This window comes from Lagopus leucura, unplaced genomic scaffold (genome assembly GCF_019238085.1).
Source record: "Lagopus leucura isolate 7727_CA_CO unplaced genomic scaffold, USGS_WTPT01 Super-Scaffold_100049, whole genome shotgun sequence".
Classification (NCBI taxonomy): domain Eukaryota; kingdom Metazoa; phylum Chordata; class Aves; order Galliformes; family Phasianidae; genus Lagopus; species Lagopus leucura.
This window is the reverse complement of record NW_024962295.1, coordinates 92147-113010: the sequence shown is the minus strand read 5'-3', so window position 1 is coordinate 113010 and position 20864 is coordinate 92147. Positions and strand designations below refer to the sequence as shown.

General features: G+C 50.0%; 3 protein-coding genes across 15 annotated transcripts in view; 1 reads left to right on the top strand and 2 right to left on the bottom strand.

Moving 5' to 3' along the window:
* Positions 1 to 2984, top strand: part of NGEF (neuronal guanine nucleotide exchange factor) — a 45420-nt gene extending 42436 nt beyond the window's left edge. Inside the window, exons 15-16 of the mRNA XM_042885322.1 lie at positions 310 to 414; positions 782 to 2984. Of these exons, the coding sequence (XP_042741256.1) occupies positions 310 to 414; positions 782 to 954 (278 nt within the window). The 3' untranslated portion in view covers positions 955 to 2984. The remainder of the gene's footprint in view (positions 1 to 309; positions 415 to 781) is intronic.
* A 342-nt stretch (positions 2985 to 3326) lies between these two features.
* Positions 3327 to 11985, bottom strand: SNORC (secondary ossification center associated regulator of chondrocyte maturation). The gene is made up of 3 exons (XM_042885326.1): positions 9612 to 11985; positions 4081 to 4260; positions 3327 to 3463 (listed from the first exon to the last, which is right to left on the bottom strand). The coding sequence occupies exons 1-3, from the start codon at positions 9679 to 9681 to the stop codon at positions 3354 to 3356; spliced, it is 360 nt and encodes a 119-aa protein (XP_042741260.1). The 5' UTR covers positions 9682 to 11985; the 3' UTR covers positions 3327 to 3353.
* A 403-nt stretch (positions 11986 to 12388) lies between these two features.
* The window catches only part of GIGYF2 (GRB10 interacting GYF protein 2), a 73464-nt gene continuing 64988 nt past the window's right edge, over positions 12389 to 20864 (bottom strand). For all 13 annotated transcript variants that reach the window (XM_042885311.1, XM_042885307.1, XM_042885316.1 and 10 more), the window contains 7 exons: positions 20344 to 20466; positions 19757 to 19960; positions 19424 to 19629; positions 18980 to 19134; positions 17160 to 17323; positions 16636 to 16783; positions 12389 to 13805 (listed from right to left, as the gene is read on the bottom strand). In XM_042885311.1, coding sequence (XP_042741245.1) covers positions 13738 to 13805; positions 16636 to 16783; positions 17160 to 17323; positions 18980 to 19134; positions 19424 to 19629; positions 19757 to 19960; positions 20344 to 20466 — 1068 coding nt within the window. In that variant the 3' untranslated portion in view covers positions 12389 to 13737. The remainder of the gene's footprint in view (positions 13806 to 16635; positions 16784 to 17159; positions 17324 to 18979; positions 19135 to 19423; positions 19630 to 19756; positions 19961 to 20343; positions 20467 to 20864) is intronic.

The following is a 20864-nucleotide window of genomic DNA, read 5'->3' as shown; positions in this document are numbered from 1 at the left end:
GGCTTCCCTTACATTTTCACCCACTTGTCTCCAGGCCTGGCTCTGACTTTGTTCCCCTGCAGCCCAGGGTGGGCTGCACCAGCACTCTCCACCCTTCTGTGCTGCTCAGTGGAGCAGCAGTGCAGGGACTTGTGCAGGACCAGCTCCCTTCCCTGCAGCACTCCTCCCCATTGCGCCTCCCCTCACCCCATGGCCTCAGTGGTGTTTCTCACCGAATCAGAGGAAACATTCTCAGAGCTCACAGAGTTACACCTACCTGAGCTGCTTCTGCCTCAGTCCATCCCTCACTCTCACCCTGTCCCCCTGCAGATTGCCCGCAGATCCAGTGTGTCCACCCCTACGTGGCCCAGCAGCCGGATGAGCTGTCCTTGGAGCTGGCTGACGTCCTCAACATCCTGGACAAGACAGATGATGGTACGGGGGGCGGGACAGGAGCCGTGGAAGGGTGGGCTTCTCCCTGGGCAGGCAGCTGCTGAGCAGCGAGGAGGGGTCCTTTGGCCACAGAGAGAGAAGGCAGTGTCAGCATTGCAGCTGAGAAAGCTGGCAGCAGAGCAGGGTGTGACTGCCTCCTCCTAATGCTCTGCAAATCCAGGCTGCCCTGCGTGCAGGGCAGGGCTGATGCAGCCACCAGTGTGTAACCCAAAGCTGTTCTTACCCTGAGCAGCCAACAGCAGCTTCCAGAAGGCACGACCAGCTCTGCAGGCTCTTTCACAGCAGCTGTCCCAGGGTGGGAGCAACGGTCTGTCCTTCCCCACTGACCCCTGTCTCTGTCTCTGCTTAGGCTGGATATTTGGGGAGCGGCTTCACGACCAGGAGAGGGGCTGGTTCCCCAGTTCTATCGGGGAGGAGATCCTGAACCCCAAAATCCGAGCCCAGAACTTGAAGGAATGTTTCCGGGTGCACAAGTCAGATGACAGCCAGCGGAGGAAACTGGGCAGCAGGAGCCGCCAATGACTGCTGGCATCCCCGAGCGTGGGGAGCAGCCTGGGAGAGGAGCAGAGGACAGAGGCTGCCAGCTGGGGGGACACGGTGGCGGTGCTGGGGGCCGTGGCACGGGACCTGGTGTGCCACACCAAGCATGTCCACCCTTGAACGCATGGACCTCAGTTCCCAGGCGGCCTGCTGTGCTTTCTACAGTGCTGAGCCCTCCTTGGAAAGCAGTGCTTCGAGCTGGCTGAAATCACCCCTTTCCAAAGAACGTGAGCCCAAACTGGCACCACACGAAGGCCCTGGGTGCCAACCAAGGGAACCTGGGGCAGCAAATGGAACCCAGCAATTAGCATCGTCCACTCACACCTCATTGCTACCATTTGAGTTCGGGGCTCTCTTAAAGCCGCACCTCATAGGGATGGGAATTCCGGTGGAGGAATCGTCTCACATCCCTTCACACAGCCCACTGGCACCAGGCCCAGGAGAAGCCCCCAGGACTCCATTTCCCCAATGAAGTTGATGAATGCATCTCCTGGGTAGACCCTCGACCTGCTCCCCAACGCTCTGATGTGCTCTGAACACAGCCCTGCTCCACCAGCAGCCCCACCTCAGAGGCCCCAACCTCCGTTCCTGCTCACCTGAAGGCCTCAAAGTGCATCTGGGTCCTGCCCCATGGCTCATCCCCTCCCTCAGCTGCTGCAGAGGCATGGCACCATGGCTTTCCCAGGCTGATCCGGTGCTTTTGGGAAGACAGGCTGCGCATGGTCTCTGCTGCGCCCACTGCAGCGTGCTGCAGGGCTCCAGGAGTGCCAGCAGGCAAGCAGCGTGCAGTGAATGACGGCACCTCGGGAGCTGCTGTGCTGCACGGTAGAAGGCTCAGCAACACGCCTGCATGCTTGTAACCCACACCTCCAGCTGCGTGCAGCCTCCCTGTACAGTTCATGTAAATACGCAGTCCTCTGTCGCAAGCAGAGCCAGACCATCACTTGCTCCAGTTGTGGCACTGAGCATCGCATGAAGCCCAGGGCACAGCGCCCCAAACAGCCCCACATGTGACCACAGCAGAGAGCACTGGGCGTACAGCATGGGCTGTGCTGCTCCTGAGCTGCAGCCACCACCCGTTATGGAATCAGGATTATTGGGCATTTCTGTAACGCAGCAAGGAGTCTTCCAGGCACTGCCGTGTGCTGCAGTGGTGTGCAGGCTGTATTCCAGAAGGGGACACATCAGTGTGGGGTCCTGGTTATGCGAGAGTTGTGCAGTGAGCCCAGGATGCAGCTGGGGGAAGCTGCAGCAACAAAAGGAGCACAGAAGGGGGTCCGCCCTTGGGCCAGCTCCATGCCACCACGCACACAGGGCCCCAGGGAGGGCTGGGACAGGTTTGCAGCCTCCAGCTTGATGCAGTGGGCTCACCTGATGGGGATGCCCCAAGTCAGGCCCCCAGAAGAGCACACCACAGGCACTGTCTGAGCACAATCAGACCTCTGGGTCCGGGTTCAGACCTGGCAGCAGCTGCAAAATCTCCCACGCAAACCCCAGAGGAGCTCCAGCCTCAGGCAGCCCTCTGAGTTACCCACTGAACTGAGTACATCACAGCCCATCCAGTTTAGCAGAGCCACAGCCAGCACAGCCCTGTACTGAAGCCCCACAGGGGCTGTTTAGCAGTACAGAAGTGCTCCCTCACCCACCAGAAGCAGCTGTTCACCAGTGGAGGGGCCCAGATTCCCCACTATCAGGATACCAGCACCTGGCTGAGTTGCCTGTGGGAAGGAGAGGGGCCCATGGCTGCCCACGCGCTGTCCCCTCACACCCTGGACTCGCTCCAGCTCTGTTGTGACTTCTGATGACTTCAAACCTTAAGCACAGGCTGTGCCATTTCCAGGCACCAAGTGGCATCCAGTGTTATTTCCTCAGACCCGGCCATGCACGCCTTTTCATGGGTGTGCAGCTGCAGCTCCCACAGCCTCTGCCAGGCTGCTGCAGGGCACTGAGGGGAACTTCTCGTCGTCTCGTTTTCTGTGTGATGAAATACAGCTGAGTGAGCCAGCGCCACAGCAGCGTGCCGGCATCTCCTTCCTCCCTGTCAGCGCCGCAGGTCCCCACCACAGTGTGACCACTGAGGGGAATGGAAGCACAGGCAAGGGGTGGAAGAAGGGAGGGATGAGAACATGGGCCGGGTGATGCATGGGGAGAGTCGGGATGATTTACAACACCTGAGCAACCCTTTCCCACCAAGGGATGCTGTGCAAAGCGATCCCCAGCACCATTACCTCTGTAGCCCACCCAGCTGTGGGCTGATACCGCTGCCGTGGAGCTGCCAGGGGCTCAGTGCTCCCAGCAGAGCTGCACACGAGGAGCAACGTCAGTGCAGCAGATGGGGAGCAGACAGAGGAGTGTTGTGGTACAGAAATCTTTTATTGAGTTCAGGAGGCAGAGAACTTTCTCAGCGTGATGACAACCAAGGCCACGAGCACAGATGTACCCAGGAGGGAGGCGATGACAATGGCACCGATAGCTCCGGGCCCCAGCGAGCCTGCAGGGACAGAAATCACAGTGGGGTGAGGCTAGGGGGTCCTGAGGGGAAGGGCAGTGGAGTTCACCCCTTTTGCCCTGTGCACCGTGGCCCCCAGGACACCCTCCTGTCATCTTCCCCCCCAAAGTGTCCCAGTACTTGTGTCCCCTTACAGCTGCAGTGTGGCCTCATCTTGGGCTCCTGCCTGGCCCCCAGTCCCAAGCCAGCTGCCAGGGAAACGGAAGCCAGCACAAATGGGATGCTCAGCACTCTGCTTTCCTGTTACATCCACTCCCAGAGCATGCTTGTTGCACAACAGCAGGCTGCTGTAGTTGAGGTGCCAGTGGAGTTGCTCACACCCTGTTTTCAAGGGCAGAGTTTCAGGCACACTCCTGCCTGGGCTCAGGTGTTTGCAGTAGTGCCAAGCGCAGACACGGGGCAGGAGGTCATGGCAGTTGCTCTGGGGCTGGTGGGCATTGCACAGTAAGACCTGTCCGCAGGGAGACGGCCCTGAGCAGGCAGTGCCTCCCAACAGCAGTATGGAGGAGGGTGCAGGCCACTTCCAGCCCCCTGCCAGGAGATGACAGCCCAGAAAGAACAAACGCACAGCGAGCATTTCCCGAACGGCAGCCCCGTACCGTCCCCAGCATCGAGCCGGTGCAGGTGGGTGGTATCCTCGGGCTCCAGCTCGGAGGTGTACGGGGCAAAGGCGGTGGCATCGGAGAGCCGTGCGGTGGTGGTGGCATCGAAGGGGCCGGATCCGGAGGGCAGCTCGGCCGGCTCGTTCCACAGCGTGGGCAGCGGGCCCCGTGGGTGCTCTGCTGGGAGAGGAACCGCCGCGGTCACGGCTGTGTGCGGGTGGCTCGGGTCGGGCGTGCAGAGGATGCGCAGCACACAGACCCCGCTGAGAGCCCCAGCTCCCCCTGCACCCCCACACCGCGCCGGGAGATGAAAGCGGCACCGCGCTCTGATGTTGCCCTTCGCATCCTGTTATTCCTTCCCCCCCTGGGGTTGGGGAACGCGCCACAGCCCTCTCTGTTTGCGTGTGGCTGAGCGCAGCGCCGCCATCAATGCCCGGCTTGTTGAGGTGGGCCCTGGCGGCGGCAGGAGACATTCCACCGCTCCCTGTGAAACCGCTGGGAATGTCACACCGCGACGGGGAGAGACGGGAAAGAACGAGCAGCGTCCAACGCCGGGACAACTGAACCGAGACGGCGGTTCTCCGCGCCGGGAAGGGAAGGGCAGAAGAGTCAGAGCCGACAGCATGGGATGAGGCACAGAGCTGCCGTGTGCCGGAGGGACGGGGTCAGCCGGCAGCAGCACAGCGAGCCCTGCGAGGCTGCCCAGAGCCCCTGTGGGGCTGCCTCTGCAGGAGGGGCGAGCCCCGGAGGATCAGCTCCAGGCACCGCACTGCGCTCGGCAGCAGCACCTCACGTCCCAGCAAGCACCAAGGAGCAGCTCTGGCCTTCCTCAGAGCCGCCTGCAGAACCAGAGCGCTGCTCTGGGGTAGATCAGGAAAGACCTTTCTGTGCCCAAGGACACGACAAGACTTTCACTGAGCTCCCAGCTTAGCTCTGGCCCCAGCAGCAGCCCAGCAGCCCCAGGCTGAGCTCTGCAATTCCCACAGTGACCCAGCCGGGGCAGCACCGTGGAGCAGCAGCAACGCTGCATCCTCACACACTCAGCCCATCTATGATCCCCACGTCAGAGGCAGCATCCTGGGTTCCCTACAAGAGTTCTGTACCCCACAGTGGCTCCCCAGAAACACCCATACCCTCAGCAGGGCCTCTCCCAACCCATCCTGCAGGGCTGGAGATGTGCATCCCTTCCACAGAGTACCACGTCCCAGAGATCTCTTCTGGAGCCCCTGTAGGCACACGTTGCTTCTGGAGAAATCACAGCAGCTCTCAGAGCAGGGCACAGGACTTTCTGACAGCCAAGGAAGGAGGAAGCAATCTAATTATTATTATTATTTTTAAATGATCTTGGTGAGTTTTAAGACCTGGACAGAGGTCTTGAAACTTGAAAGCCAAGTATAAATGGCAAAGTAGCATCTGCTGCTTCTGTTCACAGAATAAAGCTGTAGAAATAAAGAGCTACTGAGAAACACACTCAAACACATTGTCCATCACAAGGGCAGGTGTGCAACACCTGAGTTACGTACCAGCCTCAGGGTCAGAGCCAGCTGTAAGGAAACCCACCCTCAGCACCTGTAGGGCTGCTTTGCCCCAGGGCAGCTCAGCAGGAGGGCACACAGAGGGTATGAGTGGGTGCCCCTGCGCTGCCTGCTGCCCTGCGGGATCTCACCCAGCAGTAACAGTAACTGTCCTCAACACCACAGTACTGACACTCCACAGAACACCCAAACACACTTGGAAGCACTTCAGGGAAATTCAAACAATTGGAATTATTGGGGTTTTACGGCACGGAGGTGGAATGCAGAGGAAAAACAGACTAGGAGTAACCCAGTGTTGGCCAGCAGGCCAATTGGATGGCACCTCTTCTTTCTCCCCTACTGCACTGCGTACCCATCCTCTCTGCAATAGTTGTTATGGCTGAGGCCAGAAAAACAGTGGTTACTACACTACAAAGAAATAACAGAACAGGTTTGCTGATCAATAGAGACCCACTGAGATAACAGCTACATGGACTGCGGGGGGATCCAGAGGCACCAAAGGCGACACAAAGCAGCTGTGTCCCACCCTTGGTGAGCCTGCACAGCAATGAGGTTCCTGCACCCCAGGTACTGGATAGCTGAAAGGTAAGGCTGGGAAAACCTTCACAAGGAGGAACAAATTTGAAGGGCCCTCAGGGTTGGACCCCGCGGCAGATGGAGCCGTCCAACACCAGTGAGCACCACTTCCCACACAGGCTGACTTCAGGACCACGTTACCCCCAAGGTCTGTCAGCAGATGACAGTAAGATGTTCCCCCTCCACAGGGTGATGCCTGCAGGGACAGAAAAGCACGTGCTCCCAGAGGACAGGTGCTCGTGTGTCTGACAAGAGGCAGTGCACCTGCTGTACCGTGAGTGTCGCACAGCCATCCATCACTCACAGCCACTCACAGGTTGACTTGATGCCAGATTCCACAGCTCACATCCTTTCAGAACCCCAGGGCTTTTCTTCTCTGCTGCAGATGTTTGCACCTTTTTACACTGGTTACAAGGAGGTGACCTGCTGCCTTCTGGTGTAACTCTCCACCTCCAGCCCAGTAACTTCATCCAGGAGATGACAAGTGTCAGTAATTTGCAAGGAGCGTCAGTGCTGAGCCAGTTGTCTACAAAGAGCTGCATCCAGCCTGGACAGACCTGCTGGAATGACTGCAGCTTTAAGAAGTTTACAAACTATTTACTTCTCACATCCTAGTGCTCAAACTTCAAGAGCTTCCTAATAACCCTCTCACTGTATTACCCCTGAGAACAAAATCAGAGAAGAGTCCTCGTATGAGGCCTTCTCCCATTCTTTTCCCCTTTAGCATAACAAAGATCATCTCCTGCTCTGCCTCTTTCCTCCCCAGACCACCCCACTACAGTGTAATGTATTTCATGCAAGCTCAAAACAAAAATCCAGGAGCCCACATCAGCATTCAGACACAAAACACACGACTCAAAGCAAGGCCTTGCAGAGCCCTCCTGCTGCCCTGCCCTTTCACACAGGGCTCTGAACCTGCAGAATCATGAAGGTTGGAAGGACCACTCAGCTCACTCAGTCCAACCGCTGACCCACATCCCTCAGTGCACATCCACCCTTTCCTTGAACCCATCCAGGAATGGTGGCTGCCCCGCTCCTAGGGCAGCTGTGCCGGTGCCTCACTGCTCTTTCAGAGAGGAAATTTGTCCTAATACCCAACCTGACCTTGCCCTGGCACAGCTGAATGCCATCCTCTTCTCATCCTACCACTGTTACCCACGAGCAGAGGCCAACCCCCACCCCATCCTTCAGGCAGTTGTAAAGAAATCAGCTTTAGTAAGAGCAGACAGTCACTCTTCGCAGTCTCGCTGTGCTGTAGGATTAAGTGCCACCTATGTTTGAAGGAAGAGGAACTGGAAAGCATGTGGAGGTGCAGAAGTCCCCCCATTTGATCTCTTCCAGTTGCAGTAGATGATGCACACTGTGGCCTCTGCTGCTTTCCCTCATTGGACAGATGCAGCCCTGGGAAGAGCTCAGCAGCTCAGAGGCATGCCAACTTTCTGGAGTTGCAGAGCCCTGATGGCAGCATTCAGGGAAGCACACAGCCCAGCAGCGCCCGCACAAAGCTCTGCTGCCCAGATATGGAAACCGCGTCCATGAGGACAGGAAGGCCGTGCTGAGCAGGGCTGTGCCGACACGGAGGGCAGGGGCTGGCCGGCCCCAGGTAGCCGCAGCAGGCATGGAGCCAGAGCAGGGCTGAAAGGAGGCCTTGATGGAGCACAAAGGACAGCCTGTGGTGTGCAGCACTGCAAGTGCGAGCTGCGGTTCTGATGAATGTGAAAGGAACTTGTTTACAGAAAGGCTGGGCTGCGTGTGTGTGTGTGTGTGTGTGTGTGTGTGTGTGTGTGTGTGTGTGCGCGCGTGCACCCAGAGCGCTGCCTGCATGCTCTTCCCTTCTTGGTCAGCACAAGGCAGGAAATTTCCTTTTCTAACACGGTGAGATGCAGAAAAATTCCACTGTGCACTAAAAGCCCTGAGCACAGGACAGGGATGGGTAACTGTTCGTACACAGCAGAGAACTGTTCTGCTCTGGGGTAGCTCACAGCCTCTGCTTATTCCCCAGGGCACAGCTCAGAGGTAGCACAGAACAAACGTAAGGAGGCCTCACACATTTGAAAGGCAAGAGTTAGCACTGAGCCTCTGCTGTGCTCCAGCATCCAAGCACACATCCACCAGTGCAAAGCTCCCAGCCCCACAGGGAGAGCCAACGGGGGGAAGTTAAGATAGAGGTGAAGAATTTCCAGCTCACAGTTCCACTGAAAAGCAGCTGATGTCTGCAGAGCAAAAGCAAGCAGTTAAGACAAAGACCTCACCTGGTCTGTGGGAGGAGCACTGCCACTGCTCCTGGGAGCACAAGCACAGAACAAACTGAAACTTGGTGCTTAAATGATCAATGCTGCAGTAAAGGAAAACCAGAGCCCGGTGTTTGAGAAGGAACATATCCAGTTTTTAAGGCTTACTTAGTAGCTACTTTCAAAGGTTTCCCAGAAAAAAGTCATCTCAAAGCAGTGGGATGCAGGGAACACCAGCGGCAGTGCTGCTGCTCCATCCCTGCAGACACTCGGCCAGGTGCAGTGCTCAGCTCCTCTCCCTGTAGGACAGCCCCTCCAAAAACAGACCTGCACGGCTGCCAGCCAGGCCCTCCTGCTGGGCACAATGTAAGAACAGGCTGTGAGGGAGCTGCAGCCTTCCTCCAGCTCTTGGAAATCAGAACAATTCAGGAAAGTGAGCGCTGTGCTCTGCTCTCACACCGGCCTGGGCCACTCGTTAGGTCCCGTCTGCATTTCAGAGGTTCTAAGGGGAGCAGATGGGGCCAAAGTTGACAACCTCCTCAACAAAGAGCGCCCAACGCAGCAGGGCTCACACCAACCCTGCTCCCCTCACAGCCTGTTTGCTGTTTCAGGCCGTTCATTATAGCCACCTCTGGGTGGAAACCCAAACACGCACACGGCTCAGCTTTAGACTGAGCTCAGTGTTGTCACAGATGCTTTCATTGCTGTTCTTGCAGCACTGGTGAAGTGCTGTGCTGCAGGGAGAGCACAGAAGGCACCAGAGATCGGCACAGTCTTGAGCTGGAGGAGAACATGTCTCTCCATGATTCAGAATGCTTTCCCACCACGATCAGCAGACAAACAAGCAGCCCCACCAGCTGCAGAGCACAGCCATGTCCTGCAGCACACCTGGCTCCTGGGCTGCAGCCACCAGCACTCACACAAGCACTGCTGCTACTCAGCCTAACAGAAGTAACAGGATTTATTCAGGTTTCCCCAACAGAAACATGGACTCAGGATGGAGAGGACGTTCTTACTCAGCACTACACACCGACTCCAAAATCAACTTCCATCACTCAACCATATTGCAATAAATACGTACGGCAGTTTTTAGGGAGGGAAAGGAGGACGAAGCGACAGGAGGAGAGCAGAGGTTAGTGAGCATCTCCTCTTCTTTTGGAGTTCAAATGCAGATGCAGACCCTTACCTGCCAGCGCAGCGGGCAGCAGGAAGCACAGTGTCAGCAGGAGCGGGCGCAGGGCTCTGTGGCAGGGCATGGCTTCCCTCTGGAAAAGTGCTGGCAGAAATTCTTAAACTCCTCCAAGTAGGAAACAAGTCGGAAATGTCGCTGCTATAATAAAAAGCTGGGTCTGGTCAGGTCAAAAATTCCTTCACAACAGCAAGTGGACAGAGAGCGTGCAGCCCAGCAGACTCCCTCTCTCCCTGCCTCCCCAGCACACCTCCTCCCAAGGCAGCTCCACCCTCCAGGACCTGTGCCTCCGAGCCCATAGGCAGCGAGGCCATTTGCAGGGTCCCTGCCGCCAGCACACGGGGCAGCTGTTGGTAAAGCCATCCTGGGATGTGCTCAGGATGCCTACCCACAGGCAGCGTGGGACAACACGAGCTGCATTGGGGCAGACACCCAAAACTGAGCCACCACGAGGGATGGGCTCTCCTGTGTGCAGGGCAGGGGTGGTGTGGCCCAGATGGGCACAGCAAGAGAACAAAGGCCTCCATCTTTTTAACTGAATACTTCAAGACAGAGCCAGAGCAGCTCTACAGCATCCTTGTTTTGTGGGTAGACCAGAGGTGGACTAGCAGCCACCACTGCCCCTTCGTGGTGTCCTCCAGTGGATGTGCTGTGCCATACCACAGCATCCTCCTCCTCCGAGCTGTGCTGAACAGGCACTGCCTCCTCCCACAGCACTCAGCCCTTGGTCCCTTGGTTCTGCCTCCAGATGGGTTCACAAGAGCTCCCCAGCAGAGGAAACAGGTTGGTTTTCAGTCACACGTGCACTGATAGAGAGTTGGGAAAGAGCAAAGTGAACCAAGGGAGGGCACTCCGGTTTGCCAGCAGGGGAATTCTATGAGTATTTTAAAAAAATTATTGCAACAAGATGGTATGAGGATTAAATATTTCACTTCTGTTCATCCCCAGCATCAGTTCTTTCTGACCTGAAAACATAATGGTTTTATCATATGTTACAGATGCAGAGTTTTCTGGGAAGGGCTCCCTCTGCATTTTGGCTGACAAGAAGCCAGACCCAGCTCTGCTGCCCTTTAAAATGGCACTGCCTGGTGCCATTCTTGGTGACAGTGCTTTGCTGCCAGGGGACACAGGAAAACGTAGGACTGCACACTGCCCCTGCAGCAAAGCAAGAAGTTTGGGATTATAACACCGGTGACACGTGCTCCAAAGAAACCTCAGATCTGTTGCATCAAACTCCACATCATCTTTCAGAGCCCAGCACAGCCCCGTTAGCCATCCAGGTTCACATCCTGTCTGAAAAGGAGACTGAGGTGCATAAATGCATCGCCTACAGACACAATGCTGTAGCTCATCTTCCCAACTCTACCATAACAATGAGCTCTGTTCCTAAACAGGCCCTTTTTGACCCAGAGGGGGACAAGGCGGGTAAGGCGACCTGAGCACGACTGAACAAATCATCTTACCTTCATGCAGCAATACAAGTCAGCATATTAAATACTTGAGAACAAGATCTCTTCCTCCTGGTCCATTACCTGCAGGCTCTCTGAAGCCCCACAAGGTCCTTGGGGCACGACAAGTCAGCACACCTTTTCCCTGCGTGCACTGCTGCGTTCAGCCATCGCTGAATTGGCCGTGTTCCCCGACTGAGCTGGAAATTATCAGGCTTTTGCTTATTGTAGTATTCCAAAATTAGCTTGCAGAAATGAGATCATACCGTTAAAAACCAAGCACTTCAGAAGCAGTCAGCTTGTACACTAAGGTGAATTAGAACTTCAAAACAAATTACCAGCCTGGACACAAACGGTTCTAAGACCACAGCTACACATAACTCAGGACCATGTAAGTTAGTTCTTTACCAACTCGGTATTTCTTGTTGTCACGTGGATGGCTGAAGAACATTCCTCGTTAGCCTTTACTGGCACTTTCCACTCAAAATCAAGCAGCAGAAAAAAAAAATAAAATAAGCTTTAGTCTAGGAAGGGAAGCCTGCAAGGTGCCCGTGTGGCCATTACATCAGGAGGGGAATAAAAGCTCTCCTTTAGAGAAGGGAATTGGAGTGAGGGTGGTTACCAACTGGCACAAGGAAGGCTCCACGAGCACAGGTTTGCACTAACAGAAAGCCAGCCATGGCTTCACCTCTCCTGCATTAATAAGTGGGCATGTACACATTCTTGTAAGCAGAGAGAGGGACAAAAACTAAAGCTTTCTTGTCAGTGCTGTCCAATCTCAACTGACTGCTGTTTATTTGAACTCTAAAATTATCAAGTAGGAAAAAACCCACCAGTGTTCCTCACCGGGGAAGAAATAAGGCAGTAGTTGTTCCAGATGCTGTGCATTTCCTCATTTCATGATGAAAGCTGATGAGAGTTGAGTTTGGGGTCAGTTTTAGCACCAGGAATTATCTCAAAACTGAGCTTCGACAAAAGCAAGCAGAAAATTTGCTCTCAGATATAATACAACCAGGTTTTATTTAAGTTCTCTCTTTCCCTCCCCTCCCACACTGGCAAAAGTTCAGAGGGAGTTTAAAGTTTTGTAAACATTTTAACTACCCCTCTTCCCCCTTTTATGAATTTACAAAGCAAAGGAGACAGGGAGACCAGATTTGCGACAGTTCCAAGTCTCTCCATGCTACTGGATCCAAAAACTATATACAAGTCTGCAGCAGTCTCTGTATAGTTACTGTACACGTTTGGGGGCTGGGGGAAGAGAGAGGAGGAGGAGAAGGTGACCCCAAAAAATGAATAAATCAAACAAAATAAAATTCAAAGCCAAACTGCTCTTGAGCAACTCAAACTGTTTTCTTTAGGCAGTGATGACAGAGACCTTCATACACCTCCACCGAACCTGCAGCGTAGCTCCCTCTGCAGGTTCTACCCCTCTGGGAATAGGAGATGGGACCAGGGGGCTGAAACTAAGTGCATTTGGCAGTTTTAGGTTTGTTGTGTGGTGTGTACACGTGGGTGGGTGGAGAAAGGAAGGCGGTGGCAATCTTCTGGTGAGAGAGAAGGTTGTGATTCCATACTTAAACATTATGGATCCGAGTGAAGGCGCGTGATGCAGTTTTACATGTAGAAGGTGAGCAGGGCTGTCACTGCACTTAGCTTCGCCCTCCACAGTCTCTTTCCATTACAAAAGGCATCTCCGCTTGTTAACCAAAGCACTGTTGGAAATGACAACTAGCTAAGACTGTGGGGGTACAGATGTGAAAGCCAGTGTTCACTCACACCAAAGACTAGAGATCCACATGGTAAAGATCCTACCGTCTCTTAAACGAGACAAATTTGCAGGAGAAGAGCTCAAAATAGACTGGTCCTAACCCTCAGAAGGTACCATGTAAGTGATAGATTCAACCCGAAAGAAGAGATATCACCCCTCTTCCTCCCCACGAGAGCACAAGTCCCCACTTGTCCAAAGAAGGCTGGATATGCTGACAGGAAACTCCAACAGCTTCAACATCACCACCTAACGAAGACAGACTCGAGCGTTCCCTCCAAAAATAATGTGCTGAGAAGGGCTGGCAGGGGGGTGTGCAACTTCAAACCAACCCAAGCTAAACTGTGCCCGCCACCGCCCTTCTCCTGCTGTTGCCAGTTCTAAGGTTAGCTTATGAATGCAACTCCTGGCTGGGAGAGCACCTCTTGCCCTGAAGGAGCGCAGAAGTCAGTATCTGTGTGGCATTTTGTTTTTGACCAACATCTGTTAACCACAAACTCTCTCTTCACGACTGCAAGTGTTGGATGTGGTAAGAGTAACCAGGAGAGAGAAGCAACGGTTTTTGCAGAATCCCGATTGATTTTTTTCCAGGTATGTCAGTAGAAGAAATCACAGCACAGTGAAAGCTTGCTGCCCAAATGAGCTTTGTTGTGAACAAATCCAATCTCCCACCCTCCCAGGACTCTGAACAAAGTTCACTTGACTCCCAAGCAGATTCTCAAGACAGCAGGAACAACGCCTGTGCAGTCCTGGGCAGAAAGGGTTTGTTGGAGCCAGAAGCAGCAGCCTGAGATGACCGATTCTGTGATTCACTGCGAGGCGAAGGAGAACGCATGGTGGAGAATACTGTGTCCAAAATGGAGAATCCAGGGTTAACAGATGCAGCAAAAGCCAGTTGATTTGCACATGCTCAGTAGTCTTCCAAAGTCTCTATTTCTCCCATGTTGAGCCGCTCTGATGAGGCATTCACTGAAAACCCTGTAAGCCAAAATGAAGTCGTGTTAAATCTGGCTGTGGTATGTTTTACATGATGCAATGGAGCTGTTGCATGCAGCAGCTGTTAAAGTGAACAGTAAAAACCAAGTAAAAACCCAAAGGAAAATTGCATATGGACAGATGTAGTTACCCAGATTGCTGTTTTTTTTTCTCTTTAGTAAGTCAAAGATAAAGTGCATACTTAGCCAAGTATCACAACCAGCAGAATCACAGCCCCAACTTCCATTGAGGAGGTACCTGAAGAGCTAGTGCCAGATCTAGGCACTGTGGAGACGTGGCTTGGCAGCCCCTCAGAAGGCAGCGTGTTTGGGTCAAGTGTACTTGAAAGTGCCCATCACACCACTTACACAGTCAAGAGGTAGAAACATGCTCCGTGAACTCAGAATGGCAGTGCTGTTCATGCTCAGCACTTCAGGAGCAGTGAGCAATTCCACTCCTTCCTTTTGAAGCACAGGTGCATGCGGAAATTCCATGCATTTCCATGGCTGTGTTGATTTAATAGAGTCCCCTAGCCCAGACAGACGACATGAATGTGCACAGAAGTACACAGGGCCACAGAGAGGGCTCAAAATACATCTGAACTTCTACCCAAACTCTTAACAGCGCTGAGGACGTTTCGATTTATTTCTCGTTCTTGTCATCATTTTCTAAAGGAAGAATTCTAATGTTTCACATGATGCAACTTTGCCACTGAAATCCCATTGTTATTTCTGCACCAATCTCATATGAAGTGTAAGAAAGAAGACTGATCGGTTTTGTGTAAAGGTTGCTTAACACAAACCTAGCAATTGAGTCTGCTACGTAACTTCCCCCATGCTATACAACAAACTGCTTTTCACAGCCATCACCTTCACCTGCTCAGTATGTCTGAGTGAATTGTTCGGGCTCCCTCTCGTGGCAGTATGTCACCTACAAACTTTTGGAATCATTTTTATCCTATTTAAGAAGCTGCACATATTTAAGAAGCTGAACACTGTAGTTCTCTCAGCCATAATGTCATAATTGCACTTGGTGATTTCTTCCCAACATCACAAGAGCAGATGCTTTGCTTTTTGCTGTGTTTTTTGGGTTTGTTTTTTAATTGAACTGGTGACCCACTCTGAACTCACTGGATTAGCATCTGCTAGAGGCTTGAACGAGGACTCCAAGGAGATCAATGTGCTTCAAAGCAGGAATTACCAATTAATAATTGAAAAGCATTGATTTAGTTGAGGACAAAGAAGAAAGAAAAAACAAAATGGTTCTGTCTGCTTTAGAAGAGTGTCTTGCGTGTGGCAATTACTAAGCTGCTTTAGACAAGTATGAGCTGTGCAGCACCAGTGCACCAGTTACATGCCCAGTGCAGTGCCCTCGTCTCCATTTGATCACACGCAGCACAGATGTGGGCACAATATATCCCACCAGCACAGCTCAGCTCTGCATGCCACACGACTCGTGATACCCTTCTTTCTTAAGGACACTTAACCAAAACCTTTCCATCAGTGGGGGCTGGATTTGATCATTTCTAGAGGTCGCCTTCCAAGCCCTACATTTCTGTGATTGTGTGAACAGTGCAGTGGAGTGTGACAAGTGTCCTCACATAAAAAGATGGACAATAAAGAAAATAAGGCCACTAACTGATGCCAGCAACTCCACTGCCTTAAATTCAGAACCTGTGATCACATTCTATCTTTCTTTCCCCCCCTTCATACCTTGACCATCTTTTCTGACTAAGATGGTTAGCTTGTGTAGAAAGGTAGGAAAGAAAAAAGGCAACCAAGCCTCAAGAAGCTAACTGATCATCACCAAGAAACAAGACATGCTCTTCTTTTAAAAGAATCTTTTGTGTAAGTGTGAAAAATACTTAGCATGAATTGAATAGTATAGGCATAGGTCAGCTCCAAAGAGGAAAGGGAGCTCAGCTGACATCTCTAAACTACTCAGATCTATCTGGAATATATTTGTTCTACTGCACCCTTAGAAATCCAGGGTATCTGAAGGAACAGCCACACGTCCACAACAGGCAGCTTCTTGTCTCAGAAAACAACCACTTGCAGTACATGAAGACCTGGTCTTTAGAGTCTCCAAAGTTATTTTTCATCTCTCATAAATCAAGTGTTAATTTATGACATTAATAATTATTATATTATATTATTTTATATATATATATATATATATAATATTTATATATATAAATATTATATATAATATATATATTATATTATTTATATATATATATTTATATTATATTATATATATTATTATATTATTATTATAATATTAAAATAAACATTAATTGACATATTAATGACAATACTAATGTTTAAAACAACACAGAAATACAATTTGATCAAATCTATCCCCCCCTCCCCTTTTTTTAAAGGCAACTTTTAAGTTCATGCTGAATTTATTCCCAGTACATACCATGTTGCTGACAAAGGACAGTGGAAGTCTGTCTTGATCCTTACATCAAGGACTACAAACAAGTCCTTTACAAGATTCCTGTTCCTAATCTGCTGGCTGCATTTGGGCAAAGAAAGAATGCACAGAAGACTCCTCTGATCAAGTGGTGCAATCACTGATTTACATCACTATCTTATGCTCTGTGTATCGTACTCCTTTGAGGCTACTCTGCCCCAGCAGCAGAGATATTCAGTAAGTTTCCCATGAAACTAATGCATTATTTACACAACTCCAACACTGAAACAAATCCTAAGGACTTCAATAGCTACCGTGCCTGTTAGAATTCAGTATTTCCATTTAGGTTAACATGAATTCTACACTACTTAAGGCTTTTCCCAGAAAAAAAAAAAGATTAGTTTTAAAGACAGACCTAACAAGCTGGGATCTGCTCGAACCATTTTCTGTTTCTTCTTTTTCTTCCCGCTCTGTACAGCTTCAAAATTCGATTGCTGGCTGTTACTCTGGTTGGTCTGAAAGACTGAATGTAGTGAGCTGTGGTTCATCCCCCACACTGAATCCTACGAAACAAAGACAGCATTATAAAACGAAATGAAGTTTTCTTTACCTATACTTAAACTAAACTGCCTTCTACATCATGCGGGGTGGCTGAAGCCACCAATACATCCATCCAATACACCCATCCCATCTTCTCAAAGTGTATCAGCATGCTAAGGGACTATTCGTACAACAGCTGACCTCAGCTGTTAATTATAAAGGATATTTGATTCTGCAGTACACACGTGAAATCTGCTTTATCCTCTGTCATTCACGTGACCTGTAAAGTCCTGCTCACACTCATCAATCAGAAAAGTTTTACTCCTCAGACTGAAACTTAATATATATACATAATACAGAAATTATGCACTCCTAAAGATGATGGCAAGCAAGATGTACCTGCTGCTGCTGCCGCTGCTGACTGGCTTTCTGTTTGGCACGGCGCTCAAGAAACTGCTTGGCAAACTCCTTGGCCTCAGGAGTATCTCCAAGATATGCTCTGATGTAATCATGGACCTCATAGGGAGACTCTACTTCCTTCAGGAAAGAAACAAACGTGGGAACTGCAAGAAGAAGGCAGACTATGAGAGAATGTGTGCAGATGTGTGAATAGTGAATATGTGCATGCAAAAACCCAGCCCTTGGATTGTTGTTACAACTATTTGCCAATGTAGCCATGGCAAACAGCTTGCCCTTGCAAATTCCACACAATAAAGTTTCACAATACAACTTTTCATTCATTCTACAAGGAAAGCAAGGATTAGAAAGCCAGCTAATGGTAATTGATGAGAAGGAGAAAGAACTGACAATCTGAAGGGTATGTGAGCCCACCAGCTTTAGACAGTGCCAGCTTAGAAGCTCATTCAAATTCAATGGCAGGCATAAACAGAAAATACTCTCCCTTTCCACACTGCTGTCATCAGTACATTCTCCTGGCTGAAAAACACTGAGTGCACACCACAGTGACTGACCAGACCTGCAAGTAACTGAAGTCTTAACAGCTACCTCACCTGCAAGCCTCCTTTATTATGTTTTTTTTGTTTAAAATCTTTACATTAAATTGAACTATCGGTTTTGTTTTCTTCTAACATGGAGAAGGGCAAATCACTGGCCTGGGTGATGGGAGTTTGTGGGAGTTGGACTAGAGGCCCCTTCCAACTCTAAGGATTCTGTGATTTTAAGCTAGCATTGCAACCCACAACACAAAACACCCTTGAAGGCATGGAAGCTCACTGTGGAAACATGACCCACAGCAACACTGCCTACTTTTGCCATAGTCCTTCCTCCCAGAGAAGTTTCATGCTCTTAGCTTATTCAATTGTGACACATTTTTCACAGTCACGAATAATCTGAGCAATAGTTTCCACAGTTAAGCTGGGTCTGCAGCTCACTTACATGTTGCATCTCTTCCCTGATGGCCTGAAGTATCAAGGTCTCACCAAGAATTAGAAATAATTCAACCCTTCTGTTGCTAACCCAAATCTATTCAAGCCACTTCCATTTTGGCAGCTCAATCTGCTTGTTGGTTATTTTGTTGCTCCATAACCTGTCCTCACATACCAGATACAACTAATTACTGCATCACAAGTGGAGCCAACATGTGATTTCTAGCATGGCTCCTCCAGCAGAAAGCTGTGGCACTGCAGCTGGGAGATGTAATCCTGGCACCTGGGGGCAGCACTGGTTCTCCAGTCAGCACCACAATTTTGTAGAATACAGAAACCGGAGAACAAGGATTTGCAAAGGTCAAGACTGAAAACACTAGAATGTCTGCAGTGCTTTGCTGCAAGGAGGGATTGGCTTGATTTCAGAATGGCAGTTATTCTATGTGCCCTGCAGCAGAGTTAGTTCAAAGCCAGCCCATTTCACAAATTAAAAAATGCTTTGCACTGGGACATACAATAATTTGGCCTTCACTAAACAGTGAACTGGATGCTCGTTCATCTGTCTGGTAATACATCCAACCACTAAAGTCCTCAGCAGAGCTCTGGGTGGCAGACTTTATAACTACATGTTTCCAAGTTCTCATTGATGTATGATATTAGTAGAGATGATGTAACAGTTCTTCAGACCACTATTTAAAGTTAATCACACCTTTTTGCTGACTGCATTAAAACATTATTTTGACTGAAGTCATCACCTCACTCAGAACATCAGCTCAAAGAAACCAGATATTGTTTTTCCACAGCGGAGTGCCCGCATTCCTCCCCACCTCTTACCATCTAAGTTGTTGGCTGTGTTGAGTGCATGAAGCATCTGTTCACACCACTGCGTGAATCCATCCTGGGCTTTATTAACACCCTGGAACAATTTCAACAGCTTCTCCTCCTCTTCCACCTTCTTGTTCTGTCTACTTGTAATACCTACAGATTTACTGAGATAAAGAAAACACAACACACTGTATACTACCAGAGTCAGTAACAGTACATAGCACAGTGCTACAACACTCACTGGTTCACACAACGCAAACACCATTTAAGAGCCAACTCATTTTTCAAATAGATTACAAAATAAATTGTGAGTGGTTACCTACTAACTACTTCTGTTAAAACGGATTCTGAGTGACAAAGAGAAAGGTAATGTACACGAAGATGCTGCAATTACTAAGTCATCATCTCAGGAGCGGTAGCCTTCTCAGCAAAAGCTCCTTCCCCAGTTCCTACCTGAGGCTGGCATTGCTTTTGTTTTTATTGGTCGAGTTACGAGGTCCCACTTCCTTCACTGCATCATCCCAGAAACCCATGTTTGAGTTTTTGGTATCAGCATTACTCCAGATGCTACTGACTAGGTCAGATGCCCACTGGTTGCTGGGATTAGTGTTTAGGGAGCCCCACACTGAATTCCCAATGCTGGTGTGCAGGTTAGAGTGCTGTTGAAACATAACAAAGAGATCCCAGTTATTAGCACCACACCTGGCCGAGCAGCAATGAACAGACAAGGAAAACTGTCACGTACTGTTGCCTTCTACAAGTGGATTAGATAAAGAGGGAACATACCGTAGTATTTCTGACTCTGTTTGGCTGCTGGTGCTGCTGCTGCTGCTGTTTCTGCATTTGCCTTGCCTCTTCCTGCTGTATCTCCAGCAGGGACTTGGTAGTGCCTGTTGGTTTGGTGACATTACCCCAGCCTGATAATTTTTGCTGCTGTTGCTGCTGCTGTTGCTGGAGCGCTTTCATTAGTTCACGCTGCTGACGCCTTTGCTGTTGCAAACAGTAACAAAGAAATGCTTGTGCGTGCTTTCAAGAGCTCGCTACTATTCTAAATCCTAGCTGAGAAAATAAGTTTTAAACGGAATTCAATTTAAACTGGAGAATTCTGAACTTGTAATGTTTTTGAGCTGTTGCAGTTCTTCTTAACAAAGATGCTCTAAGTAACTGGTGAAATACCAGTTGTTTATTAGCCCCAAACAGCATTATTCCATCTAATAACTGAGTGCAATCTGCTAAGCATTCAGGGTCCTGGAGGAATACCTCCTTCCAGCACTTTTCCTTTATTGCCTTCCCAAGATTACTTCTAATGACAGTTAAGCAGTCACACGGAGTCCACTTCACAAAAGTTACACTCCATTAGTGCCAGTGCTTACCTCTTCTCGAAGCTGCCGTTCTCGTTCTTCTTCTAGCTTTTGGATTTCTGCCAGTGACAGTGTGGTTTGGGATTGACAAGCTCCTGAATTTGATTGCTGACCCCATGTTGAAGATGAAGGGAGCTGGGTCAAAAGAAAACATTGCTAGAATTTGTGAAACCTTTTTACAGAACACTGCTGAAGTATAATTGTGAAAAAAACCAACAAGCTCACAGCACAGGGAAGAGAAAGGCTGCTTTCAACAAAATGTTTTAAAGCATAAAATAATAAATAACATTCAAATACAAACTGTTTCTTCAAATTGCCCTCTTATGAACTGCAGAACCAAAGATACAGTGCATCAAGAATAAGGTAACATATCACTGCCTGAAAAATAGCAAAGACTTCTGAAACTGAAACCTCTAAACTTTACACTGGTCCCTCCATCGCACTGGAGCAGAACGGATGCCTGTACTGACCAGCAAATCCCTCTTCAATGAGCTCCTTTTGGCTGAACATTTTTCATTTTGCAGCTCTACTTT